We start from the raw sequence: 13,908 nt of genomic DNA, 5'->3' as shown, positions 1-13,908 counted from the left end.
CACGAGATTCAACCAGCTCTCACCAAACATGTTTTAAACCAGGGGTCAGCAAACTTCTTCCGGGAAGTGCCAGAGAGTAAGTATTTAAGGCTTTGTGGGCCACACATGGTTTCTGTCACATATTCTTTGTTTTGGTTTAAGAAGTCATGCACTGTTCGCTTACAGGCCCGCCAGAATGATCTTTAATAGGTTCCGAACCCTGAAGCCCCACTTGGATGCTATCCCACACATCACACTGCTGGACTTACCTTCCCTTCACCATCAAGCCCCTCTTGGCTCAAAAGCCTGCCCTGATCTGCTAGTGCCTCAGGAACCGCTGCCCCTGGCTGACCTGAAGTTTGGGGCACTCAACTAGACTGGACAACTGGATGGTGGGGCTTGCCTGATCTCACCACGAAATGCTTGGTCAGGGTGTCTGTAATTTCCACTTTCTTAACTACATCAAACCCGTTATTAATAGTGATTTAGAAGGAGTTAACAGAAAAACAACTTTCAAAGCAATATGCTCAAAATAATTAAAAAGCTGAGTTCAACAAGAGCTTTTCTGGTTGGACCCTTTAAACACCATGACAGGTCTTTAAAGATGAGTGCTAATTTGCAAAATCGGTTCTTGCCAACTTGACCTCCAGAGTGTCCCCTGCCTGGGGTCATCATGAGACTACTGCAAAGCTCCGCAGCTACGGCCGTTCTAAGCTCTGGAAATGTTAGCCCCAGCAGCTGAGTTGTGCACTAATTACTGTTTATTCCAAGGTGAGGCTGCTGTATCCAGCCCAGCTAATGGTTCTTTGAACTGTGTAGAAAGAGGCTGCCTACAGCTTGGTTTTGGATCCTTGGCTCTTGATCTACATAAATTGTGTGATAGAGCTATTGTTTAGCTTCCTCTTTACCTGCTTTTGGAACAGTTACATATACTTTTATTTAGAACGGGGTACCCTTTGGGTTCTTAAAACTCTAGTGCATATGAACTGTTTGGGTAAATACCAGGGGCTCCAAGTGCACTTGACAAGCTAATTTATTAACCTTAGCTCCTTTAACAGCTACCAACATGGTTGTCGAGCCAACCCCTAATTTTACAGACCAATATAGAAAGAAACTAGCTCGGAAGTCTGGGGACGTGGCTTCCAGTCTTAGCAGCTCACCACCTGAGGTGTGTCCCCACCTGAGGTATGCCACCTTGTCTGCTAAAGGAATGAGCCGAACCAAAGGTTATCTAAGGTCTCTGCCTAGAAAAGTCCGTGACTTTAAGAATCACAGCCAATAACATGGAAAACCATACATTTAAAGATCAGATCGGTAACTCCTCCAAAAGCTCAAACCACACCTGAAGCCTTCCCAGCTTCTCCTGGCCAACATGAATCTCCCTCCTCTCTGCTCTCACTGCACTTTGTATTGTTCTAAAACAGGAAGCACCCCATTCTGCCTTGAAATAAAATACTGATACATGAGTCTAGTCCTCCCCAGGAGATGGAGAATTCCTTGAGAGCCTGGATGGGGTCCTTTTAGTGGTGCTCTACACGTATTTACTGGATTCACAGTTAACCTCCCCTGTGACTTCCCACACCCTCAGATTCCAGCCCTGCTCCAACCATACAGGAAGCAGTGCTTGCTGCCGTTTTCCATTCTCTGCTCCTGTAAGCTATGCTCCTCCTCGGTCTAAAAACATGCCAGTTCTTTGCCATTCCACCCTTGGCTCCCTACAGGTGCTGCCCAGACCTCTGCCTCACCAAATCCTATCCATTCTTTAAGGCTTTGGTACAGTTGTATCTCCTCCATAAACTCTTCTAGATGGTTCCAGTCTTCACTGAAGGCCACAATATTTTCAGTGTAGAGTGGAGTTTCTGAAGAGAGGCCAAACCTGAAAGAACAGGAATGAACGACAAAAAGGCCACAGATGCCACAGGAATTTAGGGGACTGAGGGTGGCCACTGTTTTGGTACTTGGTATACCGACCTGTCAAAGAGAAGGAAACTAACACAGAGGGCTCACTATGTGCCAGGCACTGTGCATTTTCCTCTCAAAAACCCTTGGGAGGCAGGTACTGTCATTTTTGTTTCATAGTGAAGAAATGGAGGGTCATAGAGGGGAACTCATCCAAGGCCACTGGTGATAAGGAGCTAAGTGAGGAAGTGAATTGATCCCACATGTCACATTACAACATACATATACACGTTGCAAGCAAGAGGCTGGATGTGAAACTGGCACTGTATGGTGTTAACCTCCTTTGAGGGAATAGTTTTTCAGAATCAGGTATCAACATATGCTTGTCCCCCCTCCTCCACTTCTCCGTGGCCATGGGAGGCTGCTGAGACAAATGACACACCTGCTGAGGTTGGGCTCCCCCTTCCACCGGGACCCTGCCAGGCCCCGGCCATCAGCCTGGGGTTCCTGATGAATTCACTCTCCCTCCTTCTCCCATTTAAATTTGCTGCTTGCTCCTCCCTTCCTGAAACTTTCCTTTTCTTAGGCTTTTGTGGTGCTAACTCTGTCCTACTTTTCCTCTTCCCTGCCACTTCTTCTCGGATGCCTCCTTCTCTGCCCACGCTTCTCACTTAAGAGTCTAGAGCATCTCCGGCTCCTTCCTCAGCCATCTTATCAGGCCGTAGCCTCCCTGACAGTTCTCTTCTGCTTTAACAACTTCAAGTACCATCTATAAGCCACGAAGTCCACGTTCCACCCATACTGGACTATGCACTTGCATTGCCAGAGGTATGATGCCTGAACTTACCTCAAGATTTCTACACGTGCTATTCCCTATACCTGGAACACTCTTACCTCTTGGATTTTGCCTGACTAACCTTACTCATCTTTCCCTCAGGCCTTAGCTTAGCTGTTACCTTCGCCTTCTCAGGGCACCTGCTAGCTCACTGCTTTATAATCACCAGCTTCTAGACTGTCAGCTCAGAGAGCAGGGACTATATCTGTGTGCTGACTGATCTTCCCATGCTTAGCACAGTGCTTTGCACAGAGTCTAAATAAACATGTGCTGAATAACGAAATGAGAACTCTAGGATTTATACCTGCCAGATATCTCCCATCAGTGGTAGATCATATATCTGCCTGCCTCCTGGTTATGCCCGTGAGGGGGATGTCTGTCCCACAGGCAGCCCAGCTCAGCACGTCCAAAATGGAACATGGCATCCTGCCCCGCCCCTTCCCTCTGAACTCATTCCTCCTCCTCTAGCTCTCGCCAGGCTGAAAAACACTATCCTCCATGTCGCTCCACTGTCCGAGTAAGAACTGGAAGTCATGCGATGTGAGATAACTGCTCTCCCATCTACCTCAGCTCAGGCCCATGGCATTTCTTACTGGCACTCTGGCAACAGGCTCCTTGCTTCTGGTCTGTTCTTCCATTCCACCCCTCCGAGTGAAACTGGAGTGTGCTGGAGATCTATAGCTTTGAGAGCTGCTGACAGAAGTGTTTGCACGGTGGCCTCTGGTGGTCTCTGCAGCTTTCTCCTGAGCTTTCCTGCGTACCCCCTTGGCACCCCGAAGTTTCTGGGTTTCCTAAGCCTCCATGCCTGCTCGTCTCTGAGTGTCCAATGGCCACTCCCTTACCCGGAATCCCCTCATCCCTCCCATCACCTGGCAACTCCCACTAGGTCTTCAGGGCCTGGTTCCAGCATATCCTCCGCGGGAAACCTTTGTCATCTTCCGGCCTCAGGCCAGGCCCCCTTGGTGTTCATTCATGGCACCTTGTGTGCCTCTGGCCTAACAGGACCACACTAAGGTGAATGCCTGTTTTCTTACAGATCTGTATTCCCCACCAGCTTGTAGACTCCTGGTCTTACTCATCTTCAGGCCCCCAGCCCTGCATGGTACAAAGGGCAGTACGGACAGTCAGAGATTGGAACAAATAAATGAAATCTCAGAGGTGATGGCGGATAGCTTCAGAATCTGGAATTCACAAGGGTGTTTGTGTCTTGTTAGGAGATCTTAAGGGGAACGACGGAGAACAAAACACCAGCCCTGCCCTACTTAAACTGCTTCTGGACACAGAGTTCATCATAAAGGAAGAAAGAATCCCCAGACTCTACTCACCTCTCATTGACAGCAAGGTTCCGTTGCTTTAAAAAACCCAGAAAAATGTTGAGGACCCAACTAGTTACTTTTTTTGGCTCTGCCCTAGTTTCTTTTATCACATTCTGGAAGAACTCCAGTAGGCCAACTTCATTCTGTAAAGAAAAAAAAAAAAATTCATATATATATATATATATATATATATATATATATATATCTCCAAAAAAATGAAAGATCAGCATTCTGAAGGCAAATCTGAAACTGTCACCCTCTGCCTCCTCTGAGACACCTACCTGTACTTTCCTAAACATGGAAATGCCACCAGAAAATTCTAATCACTTTCAGTAAACAGCAAGTATTTGACTTCTACTACTGTCATGGTGCTTTTTATATAGCTTTTTCTCAAAGGAATGAACATATTTCCAAAAGCCTGGCTTGGTGAACCAGAGGGCAATGAAATCCACTGTCCCCCAAACTCACCCGCCCTCTCACCATCAGCCCTGTGAACCCTACACCCTTTACCCTTGAGCTGCGTCCTTCATCTTCGGGCCCATGAAGTTTGGCTCCACTTCACTGTCTTTTCTCTTTCCAGGCCTATCCTCTGCCGGAAGTCCCAGTGATTGTGAGAATAAGAAGGCAGGAAAAGAAGTAAATGAAGAAGGAACAGACAGAATATTCTACCTCTGAAAAACCAAAAGTGGATCGTAACTGTATTCATCTTCACATCATCCCCAAAATGACAGAAATGGTTCTCAAATGTTTCCAAAAGGAGGAAGAACCCAGGCACATGTGACCGACTCAGACCACACAGCTGATGGAGGCAGCAGCAGCTTCCGGACCTTCGGAGCCAAACTAGACACAGCTAACCCTGCCTCTCCTCTTGCTCTGTGAAAACAATCGCCTGGGTGGGCTCAACAAGGAGATGTGAAGAAGACTACTATGTCTCCCCTCTGGACTGTCAGCTCTGTGAGTCAGGGGCCATTCTGTCCTGTTCACTCGATAAATAGAGCTAAGTCAGTGCTGGGCCATGGCAGCTACATGGTAAATATCCACGGATGGAATTAATGTCTGCTGCCATCACCATGTGCATTGAAAAAAAAAAAAAACTCACATGTGAATGCTCATTCTTTATCATACCATGTTCACCTTTAAAAATTAGAATTGCCACAATTATGCATAAGAGTAACCCCAAGGCACTCATCAAAGTGCCTTAACTACTATAGCTAACTGCCAGCTCAGAGCAGTTCGGCAGAACCAAAAAAATGTGGCTAAGTCCATCCTTTGTTTCTCAGTAAGAAAGATAAAAACATGTTCCCCTCACACAGGGGAAGCTGAAGCTTCCAAATGCAGAGGAAACACATTTTTAGTAGATTTCTCCTACCTGCTGAAATGCAAATAAAACCACACTTTCCCCGAAATGGTCTTTTTCACTTTATACTGCGGGTAAGGCTCTCGAACCCTTGCCCTTTCAGAGAACCTTCGTTAAGCAAAAGAACTTTCTGGAAAAACAAGATACTGGGAAGAAGCAAGACATAGGAACAAAAGTTCTCTGAAAGCTCAGCTATTGCAGATGCCGTAATATACACACAGGCACACGGTTGCTAAAGTAGAAATTCCATAATAAAAAAAAAATCTACATGCCCTTTGTAACAGATAAATTCTCTGGTGACAAGCCTACTGAATAATCCCATAATCATCTCTTGAATCTCTTTTCAAGCCAATGTTACTATTCTGCTCATGCTAAACCAGGGCAAAGGCCGCCTCAGCAGCCAAAGCTTGACTGCAGATAAAGGCAAATGCAGGAAGAATGAAGAGGAAGTTTTGCTTAACTTATGGAAAAGTATTCAAACTTCCACAATGGTACAGCAAACCGCTGGGGAAGTAGAAAACTACTATCTGGCCCAAATCAGACGGGCAGAATTCCCTTTGTTCTAACGCAGACAGGCTGGCCCGCTGGTGAAAAGAGCTGTCAGAAGCAGAGCTCTTTGCTTTGCCAAGGAAAGGTTTTCTAAATCCACCTAGAAATATTGCACTTGAACTCCTAGGCTTGGCTGAGTTGCTGGGACGTGATGAATATCTATTCTTCTACCCTTGGGTGGTTTTTTTATTGGATGGATAACATGGCAAGTCAGATTTCTGTTTGTCTTTTTGTGTCAGTGCTGTGATGAAGCCTCTCCAAGCAGGAACCGTACTTCGCTGGGGGATACGTGGCTCCGGCACACAACTGGAAGCGGATGTGAAAACCTGTGATGGTAATGGGGCGAGCTACACGCGGCAGGGCTGAAGAAGGCCGAGCCACTGCCGCCCAGGGAATGACGGATCAATACAAAGTCACACATGGGCTGCCTGTTCTGGCTCTTTAGATCACAAGCCTGCGTTTCAAGCATTCTAGATAAGGTCTTCTTAGTTTTTCTTAGGAGGTCGGCAACTGCTAATAAGCTCGGCACAAATCTCTGAGGCCCTGGTGAATGTGGCAGTGCAGCCATCTGGTTTTCTCAGGAAAACAGTGCGCTGGTAATTCCTTTCCATAAAAACCGTATGAAGAGCAACACAAAAAGGCCACTGCATTAGGGAACCCCCAACTTCCTTCCCAAAGGCGACATGCAAGCGTCCGACTCAGACTGACCTATCCTACATCAGAGCCGACACTCTAGCTACACGGGGTGTCAAGTCTCCTGGCTGAATGTAACACTAATTGTTCCTTCAGCTGCAGCTAACACAGGAGGGACAACTAACTGGTCCTGCCTTTCGTGTAATGCCAGACAGCCTTTGTAGCTCTATGACCCGGAAGCATCCTTTTCACATTTTAATCAAATTTCCCGAAGCATTCAATTACACCCAGCGCCAATGCCAGGTCAGCCACGTAGAGGCTGACAGGAACCCTCTACCGCTAATGGACCTGTCAGTTGGTCGATGTGGCTGTGAGGCAAGGCAGAGGGATCGCCTCACCTTCACCGTCTGCTCTGGAAAGGAACCCCGATCTACCCTTGCGCCAGGCTCTGGAAGCAACGTCTTTTTGCAATGCTGTCTTTTACATTCTATCTTCAGAGACAAAATGTCAGAAGACTATGAAGCTGGGATAGGATGAGGGCTGCCTTCCCAACCACCATTCTTGTTCTAAGTCACACAGCCTTTGAACTTGATGACAGGGCAGAAATTAGCTGGACTATATTTAGAAGTAGAATGAAACTTGACAGAGACAGCTGCCCAGTGGCAGACTTCAGAGAAGAAAAAACCCACAAAGTACAAGCTGAGGAACAGCTGATTATGTGGCAGGGAGTGACATGGCAGCTAAAGGGACCTTAGATTAGCAATCCGGGGCTAGTTAAGAGGCTTTCAGGAATATTTCCAGAACAGCTGCTAGACATGGAGAACGGCGGCCAGCCCTGTGGGGAGCTGCGCATGGCTGCCGCCGCCATTGGCAATGATAATACATTTTAATAACAACAAGAGGGACTAGGCACTGTTCTAAGTGCTGTCTCTGCGTTAACTCATTTAATTCTTAACAACAACCCTGGGTGGATCCTAGTAGAACTCTCTCTCACAGACAAGGACGCGGAGGCATGAACTCGCTTGAGGTTCCACAGCAAGAAAGCAGCAGAACTGGGATCTGAACCCCTGTGGTCTGTGCTCTTTATCTCCACGCTACACCGCCGCTGAGGAAGAAAATATCATGTTGCTGCCTTCCTGGGGACCAAGACGGAGCACCTACCAGTGCCAGGCACAACGTGAAGCAACTAGCTCATCAAAAGAATGCACTTTCCCACCACTTCCATTATTTTATTCGGTACCTGCCAGCTGTTCAAAGATTCTTAACATATTAAAAATGTTGCAAAGGCCCTTAGCAATTAACTGAGAAATTAGGAGAAAACAGGCAAGTTCTCTTTCTGCCTCTGCCAATGTACATCTACACCACCTGGCACTCTCCGCTGTGGCCTGACACACACCTGCCCCCAGATCAGGGAGGAAGACACTCAAACCCCTACCCACCCCCCCAACCGTATGCCACACAGAGCTTCCAGGGGACAGGAGGGTGGCCAGAGTTGCTGGGCTTCTCTTCTGCACCCCTTCTGCACCCTCTCCTCAGAGAAGTTACAGTGGGTATGTATATGCCTCAACCAGGACACTGCCTAATTCTGATGCCCCTTCTGACATTACAAAACCAACCCCATTACTGCTCACATAGTTTTGGTATCAAGCACGCTGCATTTTACTGCATTCTAATTCTTCTAATACGAAGAACTTGTGCGTGGGTTTACACCTAACCGGGCAGGTCATTCCAGTGGTGGGAGTGGCTGACTGTACAGGAGACCCTGCATCTGTAGACTGAGCCAGGTGCTCACGTGCCATGTGGTGGAGACACAAACTGGAACCGCACCCTTCCACCACGTGGCAGGGGTGCTGGGGTGAGCAGCCACTGAGCTTTTCTGCAAACACTGTAAGAGGGCCCAGCATCTGTGGATCAGTGGGGACTCCACTGTTCCCTCTTTATTCCTGTGAATTCGGTCGCTCTCACAAAGTGGGAACAGAATGCAGACCCACCAACTTTGCGAAAAGCAGCCCTAAAAATAGCATCAAATGCTAGTGTTGGGATGAAATGGAAACTAGGTAGGGATGCCTGAGTGGTGGTGCTAGGGAAGAAAGCAGAAGTTATGGCTAGATTAAGGACTGACACATTCAGTGGGGTGGTGGCTTAGGTCTGTGATGTGAGGGAGCCCTCCCTCTGCTTTTCATGGAAACAAGAAGTGGCTGTGGAAATCCTGCAGTGAGCGAGCACGAGCACGCGCGCACGCGCGCGCGCACACACACACACACACACACACACACACACACGATCATCCAGAGGAGTCTTGGATGGGGAAAAACTAAAGGCAGCTGTTTGGTGGTGTGAGACTAGCGCAGGAGACACCACTCTCCCTTGAGTGTGTCAGGCGAAGTCAGAATCCTGAACCATCACGGCCACTTTCAAGAACACGGAGATCTGAAGCAGCTCTGAAACTGGCCCAGAAACACCAAGGGTATACTCTCTAGTCTGTCTCATAAAATACGCAACTAGAAAGAGCTACAGTCCTATTTTGGTCTTCATACTTTTTCCTCCTGGGTCATGTTTCCAGTGGGTCTGGAAGCCCCTACAATCTGAGCAAAACTCTGGTGCCAACAATTTCACTTGTGCTGTGTTCCCAGCAGAGTCGGGAAGTAACATATCTGAGTTTAACTCAGGATAATGGTTCCATTCGGGGAGGGTTCACACCTACATCTGGCTTAGACTAACGGGAAAACAAGTGTACGTTTTCCAAGATATATTAACTCTAGGAGGGATGTGAAGGGAAACCAATATAGCAATAAGACTTTTCCTTGGATAATTAAAACCCAAATAATTTAGGTAATAAACATTGACGGTAGATTGGCATAATTAGAAAACTGTATCTGCAAGAGTGGGCCATAAAAAGTATGCTGTCAAGAAATCAATTCTGATTACAATCACATTTCAATGTGCCTAAAGCCACCATTGTCACATGGGCCCAACACGGAGAGAACCTGTGTTGGTCAACAGCAGCTTTCTGGCTGCAGCTTAAAACCAGCAACAAAGCTTCAAGGCAGTGCTTGCTCACTGGCTCTAAGATCTGACTGAAACCTGAAATAATGTATTTTAATTGTCCCCAAAAGGAAATCATTCCACAAACAGGAAACCAGGTTTCAGGAAGGATTAAGGAGAGAGCCCCTGTGAATCCCCAAGGTTGGGCACTCGGGGCTTCACTCCTCCCTGTACTTTTGGGCCAATGAGCGGGTCCCTGAGGGGTCAAATGACCCTGAGCCCGGAGGATCTTCATCTCTGAAAGTCCTTTGTTAGTTGTATCTGAAATAAATGCATTGTTGGTTTTGCAGGAGTGAAGTTGGAAGGTGCATCTTTTATTTAGCTTTACCAGGAGAAAATATTGGTTATGTTTCTAGTGCATACACTAACTGTAAAAGCACCCATAAGCTGGCAAGCACTGGGTACAATTTTATAAAATGAAGAATAAAATCAATTTCGAAAATTACATGGAGCTGAAATGGTGAGTGACGATGTTGACCAAATGGATTTTCCTTCAGCAGCAGTTAGAAGACCAGTGCTTTGCTCCTCAGTACATCTAAGCAGTCTAAAACCAGTCAATATGGTTTCAGACGCCTTTTTAAACTATTAGCTTTAAAGCAGTATTACCTATGGGTATACAGATATTTATCATGGGAAATTACTTTAAAGACAGTTCATCCAAACCAAGCCATTTCAAGCTTACTAGAAACTCAAAGCAAAACTCTTGGAAAACAATCCATTTAACGACCAACCATAGTCATGATTTCTTTTCTGTTTCTTGGTCCCCTGGAGTCACTTTAACCTTTTTCATGGTGTCAGAAACAAAGGATTATGACTTTAAGTGGGGAATAACCAGCTGGGGAAAATGAAGTGGTTCAAGTAAGACTACACATCTTGAGGCTGAATACAAAGAAAGACAGCCATATACACCAGCACAGGTCACTAATCTGGCGGGTCACCACCACTTTTTCCTGCAGTCTTACTGGGGCCTTTTCTTAAAGGAAAAGGACTGGACTTTTCTTAAAATGCAACATTTTTAATATGTTAAGAACCTTTGAACAGCTGGCAGGTACTGAATAAAATAATGGAATGGTGGGAAAGTGCATTCTTTTGATGAGCTAAAATCAATGTGTTAGTTAGCAGCTGTTCGGTGCCACTGCTCTTCTCCCCGGCAACTCATTCTAGGGAGTCTGCTTGGCTGCATTTAGGCTTCTTTTAGATTCAGTGAAGATTCTTCTCTGTCAATCATCTTTAGGATGAGTGAATCATCCCCTCCCCTCTTTCAGCTGGGGAGGGCAATAGCTCCAGTCACCTTTGCAGAGCTCTCCCCCTCCAAAGCATCAGAGGTGAGTTCTGAAATCAAGACTATCTCTTAGTCAGTGTTTCAACCCATTGCCCTGTGGGGCTACTTGGGAGAGTTAAAAGTGGCATGGAAAAGATAAAGTTCTTATATCTGAAAACAGCATAAGGCACTGTGGCGCATATAGCAGGCCCTCAAGAAATACTAAATTGGGGATGCTATGCCATTCCTCCACTGAAATCTTTTTTTTTAAGTTTATTTATTTCGAGCAAGAGAGAGTGAGCGTGCGAACACACAGGGTAAGGGCAGAGAGAAAGAGAGTAAAAGAATCCCAAGCAGGCTCTGTGCTCGCAGCATGGAGCCTGATGTGGGGCTTGAACCCACACACTGAACCGTGAGATCGTGACCTGAGTCAAAATCGAGAGTCAGACACTCAACCGACTGAGCCACCCAGGCGCCCCCCTCCACTGAAATCTTGATGAGATGGACATCTTTCCATCTACTGACTTCGTACACAGCCAGCCACCCTGTGAGCTCATATCTGTTCCTCACCAAGTGCCTACCATGTGCCAGGGTGCATGACACGAGGCCAACAACAGGCAAAGTCATCTCACAAACTCCACATATTCTGCACTCTGTGCAGACCCTTTACGATGATTTAGTCAGAAGGAGCCAAGAACCTGAGGCAGCAAGTTTGAGAAACAAAGTTGCAGAGGAGAGCTTACATTTATTTTTGGTGACTTAAATTTCCTACTTGGAAAATGGACATAATATCTGCTTTTCATCGGATTTGACTGATTTTCACTAAATTTAGTAGACAGCATTTTTTATTTATAAGGCAGTCTGACCTCTTAAAAATCAAGTGGTCAAAAGTTCGAATTGAATCAATGGTCTGTGACTGTGCCTGATTGAAGCATTAGTGGGACTGTATAAAACATTAACAAACGTAAAAATTCTATTTTCTCTATCAAGTGATCCAAAACAGCAATGAACTTGACACATTATTCCTGTTTGGCATTGTGACACATTACACATGCAGGCAGGCAACAGAGCTTTGGCATGTAAATAAAGCCTGGGCTCTGAAGTCCCCACAGGCTTGGCTGAGTTACTTAACGTCTTACATTCAACCGCAGAGGTTGTTTCCTCATCTGTAAAATGGGGAGAACAGCAATATCTACCTCAGAGGGTTGTTGTAAGGGTAAATTAAAAAGTGACCACTATAAACCACAGAGACTTCTGTCAGCGAGTAGCCATTTTTATGTACTGCTTAGGCAAATGACTACAATTTGTTTGCATTCTCTGAATCAGGTAAGGCAGATTTAGGAAGAGATACCCCACAGACATCATTTTGGGATTATCGGCACATGCATATAATCTAGATCATTCTAATAATCACTCTTGGAATATGCTGACTCAGAGAAGGACTTGTTACACTATTAGAACCTCGTATTTTTCAGAATCCTAATACCTGGATCTCAGCTTCTACATTTCTATTCCTTAATCCTTACAAAGGAGGTCAACAATCGAGCAGTCTAACTTATGAAAGGGAAGCAAGGTTAACTAAATAGGTCAAAGTTTCACGTGGGGCAAGATACTTTTTATGTGGCCAGAGGAAAAAACAGTAATACAGATTTTCTGTTCGGAGGTGACTGTCAGGAAGGTTCATGAGAGAAAACCAGAATATAGATTGGACTTCATGTCCTGACAAAACCAGTTTAGAAAACAAGAGTCAGAGACGCCAAGCGATTTGCATCGGAACACAGGATCTGGGGTGGTTAGAGTGGTGATCCAGGTCTTCTCACCCCGAGTTCAAGGAGTCAGGCATCGTTCCGTGATTTGCTAGGTTGTCAAGACTGGCTTATGTATCTGATCTTTAGAAACAGAGATGCTTTTGTCAGGAATGCTGCTTCTTCCAGGGCTTCCATGAGTATTGTAATGGTATCCCACGTGCTTACTTGTCTGTCCATTCACTGAATAAATATTCACTGAGTGCCTACTACGTGCCAGACATGGTGGGAGATGCTAAAATATAATATTAGGGTTCTGTAAATATCAAGCCTAAATTATCAATACATAATTCAGTCCTTACCAGACAATAAAATAAGATAAAGATCAGAGTTAAATTCTGAAGTCTCTGTTATTTGTGAGTAAGGCATGTGTGTGAGGGTGGGTATGTGCTTAAATGCTTAACTTAATAAGCAATCTGAAGGCACAAAGCATGGAATCGAAGCTCAGCAAAGCACACCTCCACTACTGCCATTTATTTAATGAATACTCCTGGGCACTCTTTAAATTGAAAGATGGTTCATTAGATTTGTGCATCCGCCCTTCTCAGCAATCTGTTGTGTTTCTGATGAAGGCAGGAAAAAACATGAACATATCATTTTCGGGTCTGAGTAACGCAGCTTTCAATGATTACAAAGTCATAAAGAGCTCAGGATGCCTACTTTCAGGAAAACAATTTGTCTGACTCATTCTCTTTCCATTGCTTTTAAGTTCTCTTTGCGCTCATCTTGGGAATTTCAAGGGCTGGCCCTTTAAAAAACAACGAATCACCTAATACATTAGCTGCAAGCTATACAAATAAGCATATTTTTAAGCTATTGAAAGACCAGTCCCATCAAAACTGGCTCAAAAATCACCTCCTTCTTGAAGTTTTTCCCTTTTGTTCTGATCAAGGTAATCACTGCCTCCCCGGGCTTCCATCCTGCATTATGCATCTATTGGTTAGCTGCTTAGCTGTGTCATGTGTGTGTGTATACATATAAACTCTCAGAAAGCAAAGAAACACTTTTTTTTTTAATCTCTGCCTCTGAGTACCCACTACATAGGAGATGCAAGAGAAAATAAAAGTGGTGAACTGAAGAGATGAAAGGTGGGTTCCCCTAAACAGGACCTTAAACTATGAAAACATACACCCACTCACCACGCATCCCTCAGCCTTTATTCAAGGCCTCCTGTGAAGGACACATGAGTGGAGCCTGGGTCAGAAACATGAACAAGAAAACCTCCCTGC

General features: G+C 45.5%; 1 protein-coding gene across 1 annotated transcript in view; it reads right to left on the bottom strand.

Moving 5' to 3' along the window:
- Positions 1–13,908, bottom strand: part of GATB (glutamyl-tRNA amidotransferase subunit B) — an 84,736-nt gene that overhangs the window by 19,652 nt on the left and 51,176 nt on the right. The window contains exon 10 of the mRNA XM_042935308.1: positions 4,039–4,172. Coding sequence (XP_042791242.1) covers positions 4,039–4,172 — 134 coding nt within the window. The remainder of the gene's footprint in view (positions 1–4,038; positions 4,173–13,908) is intronic.

Source organism: Panthera leo, chromosome B1, assembly GCF_018350215.1.
Source record: "Panthera leo isolate Ple1 chromosome B1, P.leo_Ple1_pat1.1, whole genome shotgun sequence".
Taxonomy (NCBI): domain Eukaryota; kingdom Metazoa; phylum Chordata; class Mammalia; order Carnivora; family Felidae; genus Panthera; species Panthera leo.
Note: the sequence above shows the minus strand (reverse complement) of the source record. Positions and strands in the feature narration are given on the sequence as shown.